The sequence below is a fragment of the Oncorhynchus mykiss genome, chromosome 5 (genome assembly GCF_013265735.2).
Source record: "Oncorhynchus mykiss isolate Arlee chromosome 5, USDA_OmykA_1.1, whole genome shotgun sequence".
Lineage (NCBI taxonomy): Eukaryota > Metazoa > Chordata > Actinopteri > Salmoniformes > Salmonidae > Oncorhynchus > Oncorhynchus mykiss.
In genome coordinates, this window is record NC_048569.1 from 93,211,131 (window position 1) to 93,225,046 (window position 13,916).

Sequence of the window (13,916 nt, forward strand, 5' to 3'; positions counted from 1 at the left end):
AGGTTCATATCTAGGTCATGTGACATGATAGTCCAAACCACGGGGCCCTAATTATGGCATCTGTCAGCATGTGCAGCCCCATTTAGGTGGTGCGCCGAAGCTGCAAGACGTGAACATTCTGATGATGTGTTGGCACAGTTAATTCTTGCACATTTTCTCAATTAAAAAAAAAGTATATTTCATTCTGTCTGCTCAGGCAAATTAGCCAAACTGCTAAACATGGAACCAATCAGAACTCCCGTACATACCCCTCGTGATGAAGGCAGCCAATGGCCTGCTTCTATTTTAGGATGTAAACACAGCCTAAAATGAAAACTCGAGCTGCTCTCTGTATGTGTGTGATGAGCTCCCAAAGACTGAAATAACAGAAATATCTGCTTGTGAGTGCACTTAAAGCTTTTTTTTCTCCGAGCAACAGCGTGTGCGTTTGTAGCTATGAACAGCTGACAGAAGGTTAGTTAAGTTTTAGTTCTTTTTTTTTTTAATCAGATATGAACTAATGGACGATGCCAGAAGTAGAGATGGAGCTTGAATCTGATGGAGGTGGAAATAAGGAGGAATGGACTTTTGTCTAAAAGAATGGTAAAGAAAAAATGATAATTGACGTGGGAAAAGAAAACACTATAAGCCTATAGTATCTGGTAGGGGTTAGTTTGTTAGGCCTCACTCGAGATGATGATAATTGTCCTGTGTCTTGTTTTGACCTACGGCCCAGGGCACCTGTCAAAAGGAGACATTTCTGTGTCGGAAGATTAAAATGCTAAATATAAAAACGCAACGTAAATAACGATGTTTTCGGTTAACAGCGCAGAAATGTAACGATGCACCTACGAAGGTTTTAACAATGAACTTAACCTTAAGAAGCTTTTGGGAAACACTCCAGTTTAGTTGAAGAATTTACTGCAGTGTTTTGTATAGGCAAACCTGTAACAGCCATAAATGGAGACAAACAATCTTTCGTTATATCCCATTATATGGTGTACAATCTGTTCACTAACTCCAACTAAGCCCATTGACAGGGCTCCCGAGTGGCCGCAGCGGTCTAAGGCACTGCATCTCAGTGGAAGAGGCGTCACTGCAATACCTGGTTCGAATCCAGGCTGCATCACATCCGGCCGTGATTGGGAATCCCATAGGGTGGCGACCCAGGTTCGTCCGGGTTTGGCCGGGGTAGGCCGTCATTGTAAATAAGAATTTGTTCTTAACTGACTTGCCTAGTTAAAAACATTTTTAAATAATGTGGCTAATCTTATGTCAGTATGAATGAAATAATGAGCCCTGCCTTAGTGATTGTGTATAAGCGACGTTTAGAGGGTTTGAAGAGTGGAACGCCATCTATAGCTGGGATAGTAGAGACTCGACACCATCTCAAATCAAACACCATCTCTAATCAGTTCATATGAAAGATAGGATTTTTTTAGACAGGTCAGGCATTACTAATCTAATTCTCATCCTTACAATTGTATTAGCTTTATTTAACCCTTATTTTACCAGGTAAATTGAACTAGAACACATTCTCATTTACAGCAACGACTTGGGGAATAGGGAGGGGGGGGGGGGGGGGGTGAATGAGCCAGTTGTAAGCTGGGGATGATTAGGTGACCGTGACGGTATTAGTGCCAGATTGGGATTTTAGCCAGGACACCGGGGTTAACAACCCTACTCTTATGATAAGTGCCATGGGATCTTTAGTGACCACAGAGAGTCAGGACACCTGTTTAACGTCCCATCCGAAAGACGGCACCCTTTACAATACTTGTGCTATAGATTTTTGTAGTCTTAAATGATTACTTGGAATAAAGATATCTAAAGCTCCCTGTCCTGGAATGACATGCTAGTGATTCAATTATCTTTGTTAGGGGCAATCAGTCGATGAATAAGAAGAAAATTGACTTATTTAAAATTGAGACGCTGCCCATGCTGTCAGATATAGTAGTTTCACTGATACAAAGATGAGTCCTCTATCTATATCTATGACCTGTTGTTCACGAGCATATCTGCCCTCTCATTGGCTAGAATGCTCCCACCTGATTTTGCCTCCTCCCTTTGACAATTTTTGGTCTGTTCCCTCATATTCATCTCTGGACCTCTTCTGCTTTTTTTCATTGTTACCCTCTCATCATCAATGGTGATTTTAGCATGTGGGGCAAACTCAAAAAAATATGTTTTTATACAGTCAGCAGAGCCACAACACTAAACAATACATTAATTGCATTACAACGGAGACAAACATGCCCACAAACTGTTAGGGCCCACAAAGCTGTCCCATCAGCAGAGGTTTCCTTTCTGCACCATGGCGTGAATCCTTACCACCACTACACCTGGCTATCAGCGGAGCCTTGTCTGGCAGCGAAACAGTTCATTCAGTCTCATTTACTGCTTTTTTAAAAACCATAGCTGATATGGCAGACTTGCGTCAACAAATGTGGTTACTACTGACTCCTTGTGGAGTTGTGTAAGTTGAAAAGAACCACATTCTCCTTCAATAATAAAATAAAAATAAACACTTTAACATTTATGTTCAGTACATGTATGCGTATTCTTATATCATTAACACTTATCTCAAAGTATAAGCAAGTGCAAGCAAACGAGGTAGGCCTATTTGTTCAGCACTTTCAAAATGGACACCACCAGACATTGATGTAAGTTCAGATAAATTCAGCAAGATGTTGAGGCCTTAACTTTACACTTCTTTAAGCCGCGCGAGAGGGAGAGAGAGAGAGAGAGAGAGAGAGGGGGAGAGAGAGAGAGAGAGAGAGAGAGAGAGGGGGAGAGCGAGAGAGAGAGAGGGGGAGAGCGAGAGAGAGAGAGAGAGAGAGAGAGGGAGAGAGAGAGCGAGAGAGAGAGAGAGAGAGGGATAGAGGGAGAGAGAGAGAGAGAAGGAGAGAGGGAGAGAGAGAGAGAGAAGGAGAGAGGGAGAGAGAGAGAGAGAGAGAAGGAGAGAGCGAGAGAGAGAGAGAGAGGGGGAGAGCGAGAGAGAGAGAGAGAGAGGGAGAGAGGGAGAGAGGGAGAGAGAGAGAGAGAGAGAGAAGGAGAGAGGGAGAGAGAGAGAGAGAGAGAAGGAGAGAGGGAGAGAGAGCGAGAGAGAAGGAGAGAGGGAGACAGAGAGAGAGAGAGAAGGAGAGAGGGAGAGAGAGACACTCGGTTATCCTACCATTTTAAGTATTTTATTCGGCCTATGTGGTCTAAAAATAAATGAAAATACAATCCTGAGGATCCACTTCTATATAAAATATACCGACACACAGACCGCAACAACAAACAAAAAAATAACTTGTGCAATATTAACTGGAATTACATGGGTCTAGAACTGAACTTTTTGGCGAAAACAGATATATGAATGGGAAGAGACTGTCGCTGGTAAACATGGTTACAGACCCAACATCATACACTATCTCCTCCTTGTCAAGAAAAGCACATGAGCTAATTATAACACACAAAGTAAGAAAAATAATGAAATCATACCAACATTGCCTGAAATGATGAATAAGATAGACCTATGTAAGCAATAGGCTTATAACAATTGAGATGTACAAACTATGGCATAAGGAAACGATGAGCGGATGAGAGGCAATCCGTAATTTCGATCAAGACATTAATGAGCGAGCTAAAATGGACATTGTCAGTATAAGTATTTGTTCAGCACTTTTGAAATGTAAAGCGACAGAATTCAGAATATGGGCCGTTCTAACAAGTCAAAACCATAGGATAAATAAAGGGGGCATATAAGCAGACAAAGAAAGTTCTTACAATATTCGATGATGGCATTTCTCTAAAACAGGCTATAGGCTACATGTGCACCACCAAGTCAGAACAGTAGGCTAAATTCTGAGGGGGAAAGGGACCACGGGCCTGCGGGCCTCTTGCCTAAGCACTCCCTAGATGCCTTCCCCTTCCCCCCTGGGAACAAATGAAAACAGGATAACAAACCATTTCAATAATCAAAACAGTGAGTCCTAATGACACATACCAGACATAACCAATCAGCTCCCTCAGGAACAACTGACATATTATATACCACATCTCTTTCTGAGAAACCACCAACACTATATAACCCTCAGCTCCATGAAAAACAACCAACACAGCTCTCAGCAATTACATTCTCTATATCACAATCAATCTTTCTGCATTCTCCTCCCAGCGATGATCTCTCTCCTAAACAACAGAACACGGGCTTTTATATCTAGAGAAGGAGTCTACTGGGATACAGCTGTAACTTGACGAGGGGGAGCTCCAATTAGCCGTGGAGTCGACCAATCAGCTGCTTGGGGGATTTCAGGAAGCCATCTCCTGAAACACACACTCAAATACACAAACTACAACACAGAAACGGGGGAATGTAACACTGTGGCCAATGACCTTGAGCCCTCTTAGATGGGCACTTCTAATATAAATCTATGGCAGCATCCAAAGGGGATTGAACTGCCTAGCTCCCTGTAGATTCTGCGGTGAGGTAGTGTCCCCATGAGTGACAGAACTGTCATGGCTGTTGAAAGGAGTGGACCAAGGTGCAGCGTGGTGAGCGTACATTTTCTTTATTAATCCAAATGACGCCAAACAAAACAATAAACACCACAAAAACAAACCGTGACGCTCACAAGCAAAGTGCTCTAAACAGAGTCAACCTCCCACAAACGCAGGTGGGGAAAAGGGTACCTAAGTATGGTTCCCAATCAGAGACAACGCTAGACGGCTGTCCCTGATTACCACATTTCGGTAATCCAACCAGCTGAAAATATGCATTGGTACTTAAAGAATATGATGACAGATCAGTTGTCATCTGAGACATTATTACTAATGATAGGATGACATAAACTGTATCTTGGAAAGTCTACACATTACAGTTATCAGATTCACATGGAATTGTTGTGCAATTTAAATGTTTAAATATGAAACTATTTGTGAAAAGATTAAATGTAATTTTAGCTTCCAAATGAGAGAATTGGGCTTTCATGAGTGAACTCTGCTCAACTCAGTGGCCCTGCCCATGTGAACAGACATTGGTTATAAACTATGAAACACGCCCTTCTCTCCCCTCCTATATATAAAGCCCTTGACGGAAATGTAACTTTCTGTTCCGAGGACGTTAGGGCGACAGTCCTACTTTAAAAGGGCTCAGATACTAAGCTGTTCCAAGGACGTGTGGACTTGAGGTCCCTACGTTGAAAGGACAAAGACCACCTACAGAATTAATTAGCATCGAATTTCAATTTCGACTATACCAGCCAGAATATAGCATGAGCATATAGCATGGCAACTTGGTATGAACTTTGAACTCTTATTCACTCCAGAAGTGATACCTCCTAGCTGTTGAGATAGCAGCAGTCACTAAACATGGGCTAGGAGAGGACGGACAGCGTACCCATTCTACCACGCTCCAGTTCAGCCCTAGACATTCTTCAGAGGACCAGAGATCCATAAAGGACAACCCGGCCTCCCATCTACTGAAGCGCAGCTCAGAGTAAATATTTATTGCATTCTCCTTTTTCAAATGGGCGGTTATTTAGAATGCAATAGATTCTGTATTTACGATAGCGTAGCTTCTGCCTTTGTTCCTCAGTCTTCCCGCTCTCACTCAAACCCAACCCCTTCTCTTTGTGAAACCAGCCGTCGTATCTATTCCGTCCACCAGGGACGTTTTCTTTATGACATAATTTGTAATCAATGCATGATCCATTCTGTGTGATGATTTAGGTATTTAGTCAATAAATAATTAAACCACATTTTGTATTGCTGATTCAACTTGTTAGCCAGAGTTCCTGAAGATAACCAAGAATTTACAACTTTCAGATGAGACTTAACAAGGTGACGATTAAATATTGACTGCTATTGAAATAAAAGATGACTAGGTCTTTAAGTGATTATTTGAAAGATAACAGCTCTATAAACATTATTTTGTGGTGCCCCAAATTTCTAGTTAATTATTTACCAGATTAGGTCAAACAGGTAATATTAATTACAGAGAAATGATTTTATTGAATAGCATGTCAAATCACTTAATCCGGCATAGCCAAAGACACAACTCTGGCTAAAATGCTTGCTTGCTAGCCTAACTTCCTTTCATGGGACAACCATGAGGTTAACATAAGAATACTACTTCTAGCTTCCTTTGGCATCCATGAATACACAAGTCTGACACTGGGGAAGTAGATAAACGGCCTCATTGCCAAAATCCTGACGTATCCTTTTAATAGATTGTATTTTAGAAATAATGTTTTGATGTTGCATTTAACTGCCGTTATCAAGGTAATTTCCTTAGTAGGTGACCTAATTTCCTTAGAGGTTAGCATGTGAGAGAAGTCGGAGCTCAGGGATGATCGACAAGTTTCCCACTAGGAATTACCAGAGGTGGGACTAAGTCACTATTATTCGAGTCACAAGGTTCAAGTCTTATGTCGAGTGCAAAGTAGAACGGGTCGAGTCTCGAGCCGAGTCCAAGTCATGCATTCTAAGTCCAAGCAGAGAGGAAGAGAGAGGCCCAACTCAGAGGAAAATCTGTCTCCCTCCAAGAGGTGGTGTTTTTTTGTATGGAGGTCAATGAGAGTGTTGAATTTGGTCAATAAAACAATGAATGGCTTATTTGCTACGTGAGGTTTACTTGATCTAATAGAAGTTTTGAAATGCTTAAGTTGTCACGAGTGTACTGATATAAGTATCACACGTGACATACCGGCAACTTTGAGAAAAAACACTTTATAGAGGAGTTGTCTCGAGATGGTTATGCATATTCTTGACATGAGGCTAGTAGCATAGCCTCTCTCTCCATTGAATACAGGCAGTTGACATCAACAACCCAATCCAAAGAAAGGATCGGCGGGAGCTAGACCGCTTTGTGGACAACGACTCCCATTGTTAGGGTGTAGAGACGCATCTTGTCAGTATATCCATAATCTTTGGTGCAAGTCAAGTCACAAGCTTTTTCAAGTCAATTAAACTAAAATCTATACATGCAATGACTTGTTCAACTACAAATATTTGTCTATTGATTGAGGCTACCAGACAGCCATTTTCATTATTTTGTCTACATAATTAGGCCTATGTAATAATTCATTTGAACAAATTCCAAAAGCAAGCTTCATAAGTAAATTATTAATTGTATGCAATTTCATACCAAAAGAACAGTTTTTTTTTGTTGGGAGCTTGCATATTTATGGCAATCCTCTCTATGTACAATTTGACATTTGCTCTGCACCCCATCCTATATTACAGAAGTCCAGAGGACATACTGTGCCTTCAGAAAGTATTCGCACTCTTTTTCACGTTGTTGTTGTGTTACAAGCCTGAATTTAAAAATGTATTACATTAAGCTATTCTCGGCCTTGTCTCAGGATGATAAGTTGGTGGTTGAAGATATCCTTCTAGTGGTGTGGGGGCTGTGCTTTGGTAAAGTGGGTGGGGTTATATCCTGCCCGTTTGGCCCTGTCCGGGGGTGTCCTCGGATGGGGCCACAGTGTCTCCTGACCCCTCCTGTCTCAGCCTCCAGTATTTATTCTGCAGTAGTTTATGTGTCGGGGGGCTAGGGTCAGTTTGTTATATCTGGAGTACTTCTCCTGTCCTATTCGGTGTCCTGTGTGAATTTAAGTGTGCTCTCTCTAATTCTCTCTTTCTCTGTCTCGGAGGACCTGAGCCCTAGGACCATGCCTCAGGACTACCTGACATGATGACTCCTTGCTGTCCCCAGTCCACCTGGCCGTGCTGCTGCTCCAGTTTCAACTGTTCTGCCTTATTATTGGACCATGCTGGTCATTTATGAACATTTGAACATCTTGGCCATGTTCTGTTATAATCTCCACCCGGCACAGCCAGAAGAGGACTGGCCACCCCTCATAGCCTGGTTCCTCTCTAGGTTTCTTCCTAGGTTCTGGCCTTTCTAGGGAGTTTCCTAGCCACCGTGCTTCTACACCTGCATTGCTTGCTGTTTGGGGTTTTAGGCTGGGTTTCTGTACAGCACTTGGCGATATCAGCTGATGTACGAAGGGCTATATAAATAAATTTGATTTTGATTTGATTTGATTTGTTTAGACATCTAGCCTGTATTGTAGTTGCATGACCAGAGACACATCTTTAAAAAAGGTACAGTATTTGATTCGGAGTGGTACAGTATTGATTTAAAGGATCCTTCCAACTAGATGGCAAGTGATAAAAATCCTAAGTTATCAATTAAAAGCTTATGGAAAGTCTGCACTTCTCCTCATGTGAAAACGACAGTTAATTAAATATTCTACAGCTGTAAAGTCAATCAAATCAAACTTTATATAGCACATTTCTTACAACAAATGCATTTTCAAGATGTTTAAAGTCATGCATATGGCATATAGCACTTAACATCCTTCCTGTTGGCAGGTCTCTATAGGTGACCAGGGGATTTTCTCAACAACACGTGAATTTGCCTCCATGGAGCTCATCAGTGTAGCCTATTTTGGCGGTTCACCATATCATCCATACGGATGTGGAATGCGAGTGGAGGAAGCCAACCTTATCCACAACCAGGTACAGTCAGTGGAGGACCTGTACCCGGCCAAAGACACCAACCCTCTGTCCCGAGAGCCCTCAGAGGAGGTTAAGGAACCGTCTCTGGGGCAGGTTCTGCAGAATGGCATGTCTCCTTGAACCTGAGCCAGAACTGCTGTCATTCCTATTTGTACCAGACATTGTTAATGGGGCATGCAGGTATCCTGACTGCCGTGGCGCTGTCAGTGGAGCAGCATGATGCTAAAAGGAGAGCAACAGTTGGGCGGCGCACCAACCCTCAACTGGCACACAACGAGGAGAGGGAGGTTGACGCACAGCAATGATGGAGACAGCAGTTAGGATCAAGCGCGTTACTCTGTCGCAGATTAAAAGGGTCTTTAGATCACAGTCGTTGGATGGAGTGTTGTCTGTAAAGTTTGGCTGATGCAGTGCAGTTCAAGAAGAGTTAAAAAAATATATTTACCAAATAAACTAAAGTAAAAAGTAATAAAATGTAACACAATAATGAGGCTATATACAGGGGGTAGTGTGCGGGGGTTCAGGTTAGAGGTAATTTGTAAATGCACATTTGACGCTGTCCTTACACAGCTCTCTGGTCTTGGCCATCGTGGAGAGGTTGGAGTCTGTTTGATTGAGTGTGTAGACAGGTGTCTTTTATACAGGTAACGAGTTCAAACAGGTGCAGTTAATACAGGTAATGAGTGGAGAACAGGAGGGCTTCTTAAAGAAAAACTAACAGGTTTGTGAGATCTGGAATTCTTACTGGTTGGTAGGTGATCAAATACATATGTCATGCAATAAAATGCAAATTAATTACTTAAAAATCATACAATGTGATTTTCTGGATTTTTGTTTTAGATTCCATCTCTCACAGTTGAAATATACCCATGATAAAAAAAAATGTACAGACCTCTACATGCTTTGTAAGTAGGAAAACCTGAAAAATCGGCAGTGTATCAAATACTTGTTCTCCCCACTGTACACCTTGGCCAAATACATTTAAACTCAGTTTTTCACAATTCCTGACATTTAATCCTAGTAAAAATGCTGTGTCTTAGGTCAGTTAGGATCACCACTTTATTTTAAGAATGTGAAATGTCAGAATAATAGTAGAGAGAATTACTTATTTCAGCTTTTATTTCTTTAATCACATTCCCAGTGGGTCAGAAGTTTACATACACTCAATTAGTATTTGGTAGCATTGCTTTTAAATTGTTTAACTTGGGTCAAACATTTCAGGTAACCTTCCACAATAAATTGGGTGAATTTTGGCCCATTTCTCCTGACAGAGCAGGTGTAACTGAGTCAGGTTTGTAGGCCTCCTTGCTCGCACACGCTTTTTCAGTTCTGTCCACACATTTTCTATAGGATTGAGGTCAGGGCTTTGTGATGGCCACTCCAATACCTTGACTTTGATGTCCTTGAGCCATTTTGCCACAACTTTGGAAGTATGCTTCGGGTCATTGTCCACCTTATATGAAGTAGTTCTAAATTCCCCTATGGAAAAATTAATGGCGGAAAAACGATTGGAATCATGTCCGGGTTTTACCGCTAGGTTTTATGGGTATTACAACTCATACTGTGGTACTCAATACCGTAAGCTTATGTTAGAAACCAGATAAAATAGGCAAATGAATAAATCTAAAATACAAATATGAAAGATATGTATTTTTCCCCATTCAGTTTCATACTCGTGACCCCCCAGAACTTAATCCACTGTGCTAGCGCACCAGGCATGTGATTGACAGTCCAATCAGAGGGCTGAGTGTGCGTTTCACTAGCCAATCTGTGAGTTTTTGATCATATGTGACGCTACCAGCGGCTACTTGGCGCGTTGAAAACAACTGGGAACTCAGAAAAATATAAGGTCAAATCATGACGTCTTCAGGTTGTGAAGTCGGAGCTCTAGAAAGAGGCCCGAGTTGGAATTATGAGTTGGATGACCGTTCAAATCAACCCCCCAAATCGACCCCCCCAGTTGGTTTGTACGCACTGAAGTCTGAGATGTTTTTATTTTAATATTAAGCTAATATGATGATACATAGGCCTGTAGCCTAAACATTACAACAATAGTATTACGGGAATAAAACAGGAAATGGACATGAATTATATTAGAATCGCTCTTCCTATCTGATTTTACAAATGTCTGCTAAGGTATATTCTAAACGATTCACTTTTGCAAAGCATTTATCTTGAAAAAAAAAGAGACTGCTGAATCTAAATGGTCCGCACCCACAGGTGGCGCTACAGAGATTTCACTGGTGTTTTATTTTGGGAAAACCCTCATTACCCAACATCCACCGCCAAGCGTTCCTTCCGGTTTGTGCGCCATTAAAGAAAGCAGGTAAGAATTTGATGAAGAATTTATATCATCTAAAATCTTTATAAAATCTTTGACATCCTTCCTTTTTTACTAATTTGAATAAAAGCAACACAATGTATACTTATTTCTTAAAGGATGCTTCCAATATTGCCGTGATAAATATACGATTTTCACGGTAAACATCAACCTAAAGTTGCTGCGCTTACATGGCCTCTTTCCCTACACATGTGAATCACATCGGCTTGTTATTGCTGGAGCTTCGTAACGAGACTCTTTTTTTTTACAATGACTACAGATAATATGCATGTCCTTGACAAAGAAAAAATCTGCTTTAATGCAAACCCGTACTTCTATCGTCAGTAGTAAGAGTAATTACCTAGTTGTCTACGTTTGCTAGCTAACATTGTTCACGGTTAGAGGCTAACCAGCATTCTGTCACGGCCATTTTTGGCTACCTTGCTGAATCAATAGTTCTAACGTTAACACCTAAAGACGTTTATTACATGACTGGAGTGTGGCTAGTTAAATATACATTGCAGTTGACGACACTGCTGTGCTTTATCTTGGCCAGGTCACAGTTGTAAATGAGAACTAGTTCTCAACTAGCCTACCTGGTTAAATAAAGGTGAAATAAAAATACAATGAGCGTTGTATGAAATCACCAGTAACGTTAGTTAGCTGGCTATCTTGCCAAGGCCACACCCGTAACAGTTAACATTAAAATTAAATGTTATTGGTCGCATACACACGTAACAATTATTGCTGGTGTAGCGAAATGCTTGTGTTCCTAGCGCCAACTGCAGTAATATCACCAACGGTACACACGTTTTTAAAAGCTAAATAATGGAATTAAGAAATATTAGGATGAGCAGTGCCTGGTCCCGTGTTTCACGAGCTGGGGATTTTTTCCCCCCCCCGAAGCTTATTTATCTCAAATAAGTGAGCACTTCTCATCCACCTGACAGGTGTGGCATATCAAGAAGCTGATTAAACAGATGCCACCTGTGCTGGGGACAATAAAAGGCCCCTCTAAAATGTGCAGTTTTGTCACACAACATAATGCCAGAGATGTCTCAGGTTGAGTTACCCGTTCAATTGGCATGCTAACTGCAGGAATGTCCTGTTTTCTACCATAAGCCGCCTCCCAACGTTACTTAAAGAATTTGGCAGGCATAAGCTACAGACAACAAACAGAATTGCATTTTATCGATGGTAATTTGAATGCACAGAAATACTCGTGACGAGATCCTTTTTTATTTTATTTTTTTTACAAATCAAATATTTAGGTATCTCACCAACATCTGTATTCAGTCATGTAAAATCCATAAATTAGGGCCTAGTGAATTTATTTCAATTGACTGATTTCCTCATGGGTCCTAACTCAGTAAAATCATTGAAATTGTTGGGAACATCGGGTTAACTGCCTTGTTCGGGGGCAGAACGACAGATTTTTACCTTGTCAGCTCAGGGATTTGATCTAGCAACCTTTTACTGGCCCAACGCTCTAACCACTAGGCTACCTGCCACCTCTAAGGTACAGGAATGATTAAACAGTTGGTTTCTGGCTAAGGGCAGGGTACCGGCCAGGGATGGCTATTTTAACAGCCTGGTGGCCTTGAGATAGAAGCTTTTTTTCCATTCTCTGTCCCTGCTTTGATGCACCCGTACTGACACTGTAATGTAAGTTAGTTGGTCAGCAACTAGCTAGCCAGTTAAAGTCTCATGCTTTGAATTACATGTAACTAAACCTCTATGTATATTTTCTCTCTCTACAGACATGGCTATCAGGTATCCTATGGCTGTGGGGCTTAGCAAAGGCCACCCCGTAACCAAGAATGTGACCGCACCCAAACACGGCCGTAGACGAGGGGTGAGTTAATCTGATAGAAACACGACGACCATTTCAGGTAGTGTGGTGTTGGCAGAGCCCATGTCCTCCGGTAAAGGGTCTAGGACTCTGGACACTTTGCCATAGGAGGTTGCTTTTTCTTGTCCTAGAATTGCTGGGTCAAGCCCCGCTCTGGCTCTGATTTTTATAGTTTGGGTTCTATTCCCATAGCTGCCCCGCACCTGTAGTGATGGAAAGTGGTCAGGCTTTGCTCCCCGTTATCAGATTATAGGTCAACAATTTAACTTGAGCACAGGCTGTGATAGTGATCCAATAAACTGGTACAAAAGCAGGATAAGTTAGTGTAGCTTGTTCAGTCGTTCCCCCTGCACACATCAACTAGTTTCCTACTATCCCTGTCTGTCTGCATTCCACGGCAGACAGGGACGCTTGGTCTCAGACACTTTTAAAAAAAATAATATAAATAGTAGCTATCTGAATAAAAGCCTTTTTCCCCCTCATGGTTAACAATCTATATTTCCACCGTGACTTTAGAACCGGTTGTTTGACAAACTGTTGCTGATTTTTTTTATTTCAGCGTCTGACCAAGCACAGCAAGTTTGTGCGTGACATGATCCGTGAGGTGTGCGGCTTCGCCCCTTACGAGAGGCGCGCCATGGAGTTGCTGAAGGTGTCCAAGGATAAGCGTGCCCTCAAGTTCATCAAGAAGAGGGTATGTAAAACTCCCCTGTTTACCAAAATGGCCGGGTGTATTGGTGGTGGTAGCATGAAGGCATTTGCTCATGTCAGATGGTTTGTTTGTGAAGCTGCTTTCTTGTGTATCAAAAACTGAAAACAGATTTTGTAGCACCCACATTATGTTAAACGTTTCATCAACTATTGGATTAGACCTGTAGTTTGTCCAATCGGGTAATTCTCAAAGACAAGTTTTGCATTATGCAACTGCTATCCCTGTACATGTTGATTACTGAACCTGTCCCTGACTTACCTGTTCCAGAGACATGCTTTAGTGTTGTCATCCTGAGTATGGTAGTTTACCTGCATCGTGTGTGTTAGGTTTTCCCATTGTAATGTACCTTTTGTGTTTTCTTCCCAGATTGGCACGCACATCCGCGCCAAGAGAAAGAGGGAGGAGCTCAGCAATGTCCTGGCTGCCATGAGGAAGGCTGCTGCCAAGAAGGATTAAAGCTGTTCTTGCAAATAAATAAATATTTGTATTCCAAAACAACAAAGTATACTCTTTCATTGTTTCTCATTTTAGAATGATGGAAG

At 41.6% G+C, this 13,916-nt stretch overlaps 1 protein-coding gene across 1 annotated transcript; it reads left to right on the plus strand.

Moving 5' to 3' along the window:
- The first annotated feature begins 10,699 nt into the window (after positions 1-10,699).
- On the plus strand, positions 10,700-13,876 carry LOC110524836 (60S ribosomal protein L36). Its single transcript, XM_021604754.2, has 4 exons — positions 10,700-10,816; positions 12,571-12,665; positions 13,222-13,356; positions 13,741-13,876. Exons 2-4 carry the CDS (start codon positions 12,573-12,575, stop codon positions 13,828-13,830), a joined length of 318 nt encoding a protein of 105 aa, XP_021460429.1. The 5' UTR covers positions 10,700-10,816; positions 12,571-12,572; the 3' UTR covers positions 13,831-13,876.
- The last annotated feature ends 40 nt before the right edge of the window (positions 13,877-13,916 follow it).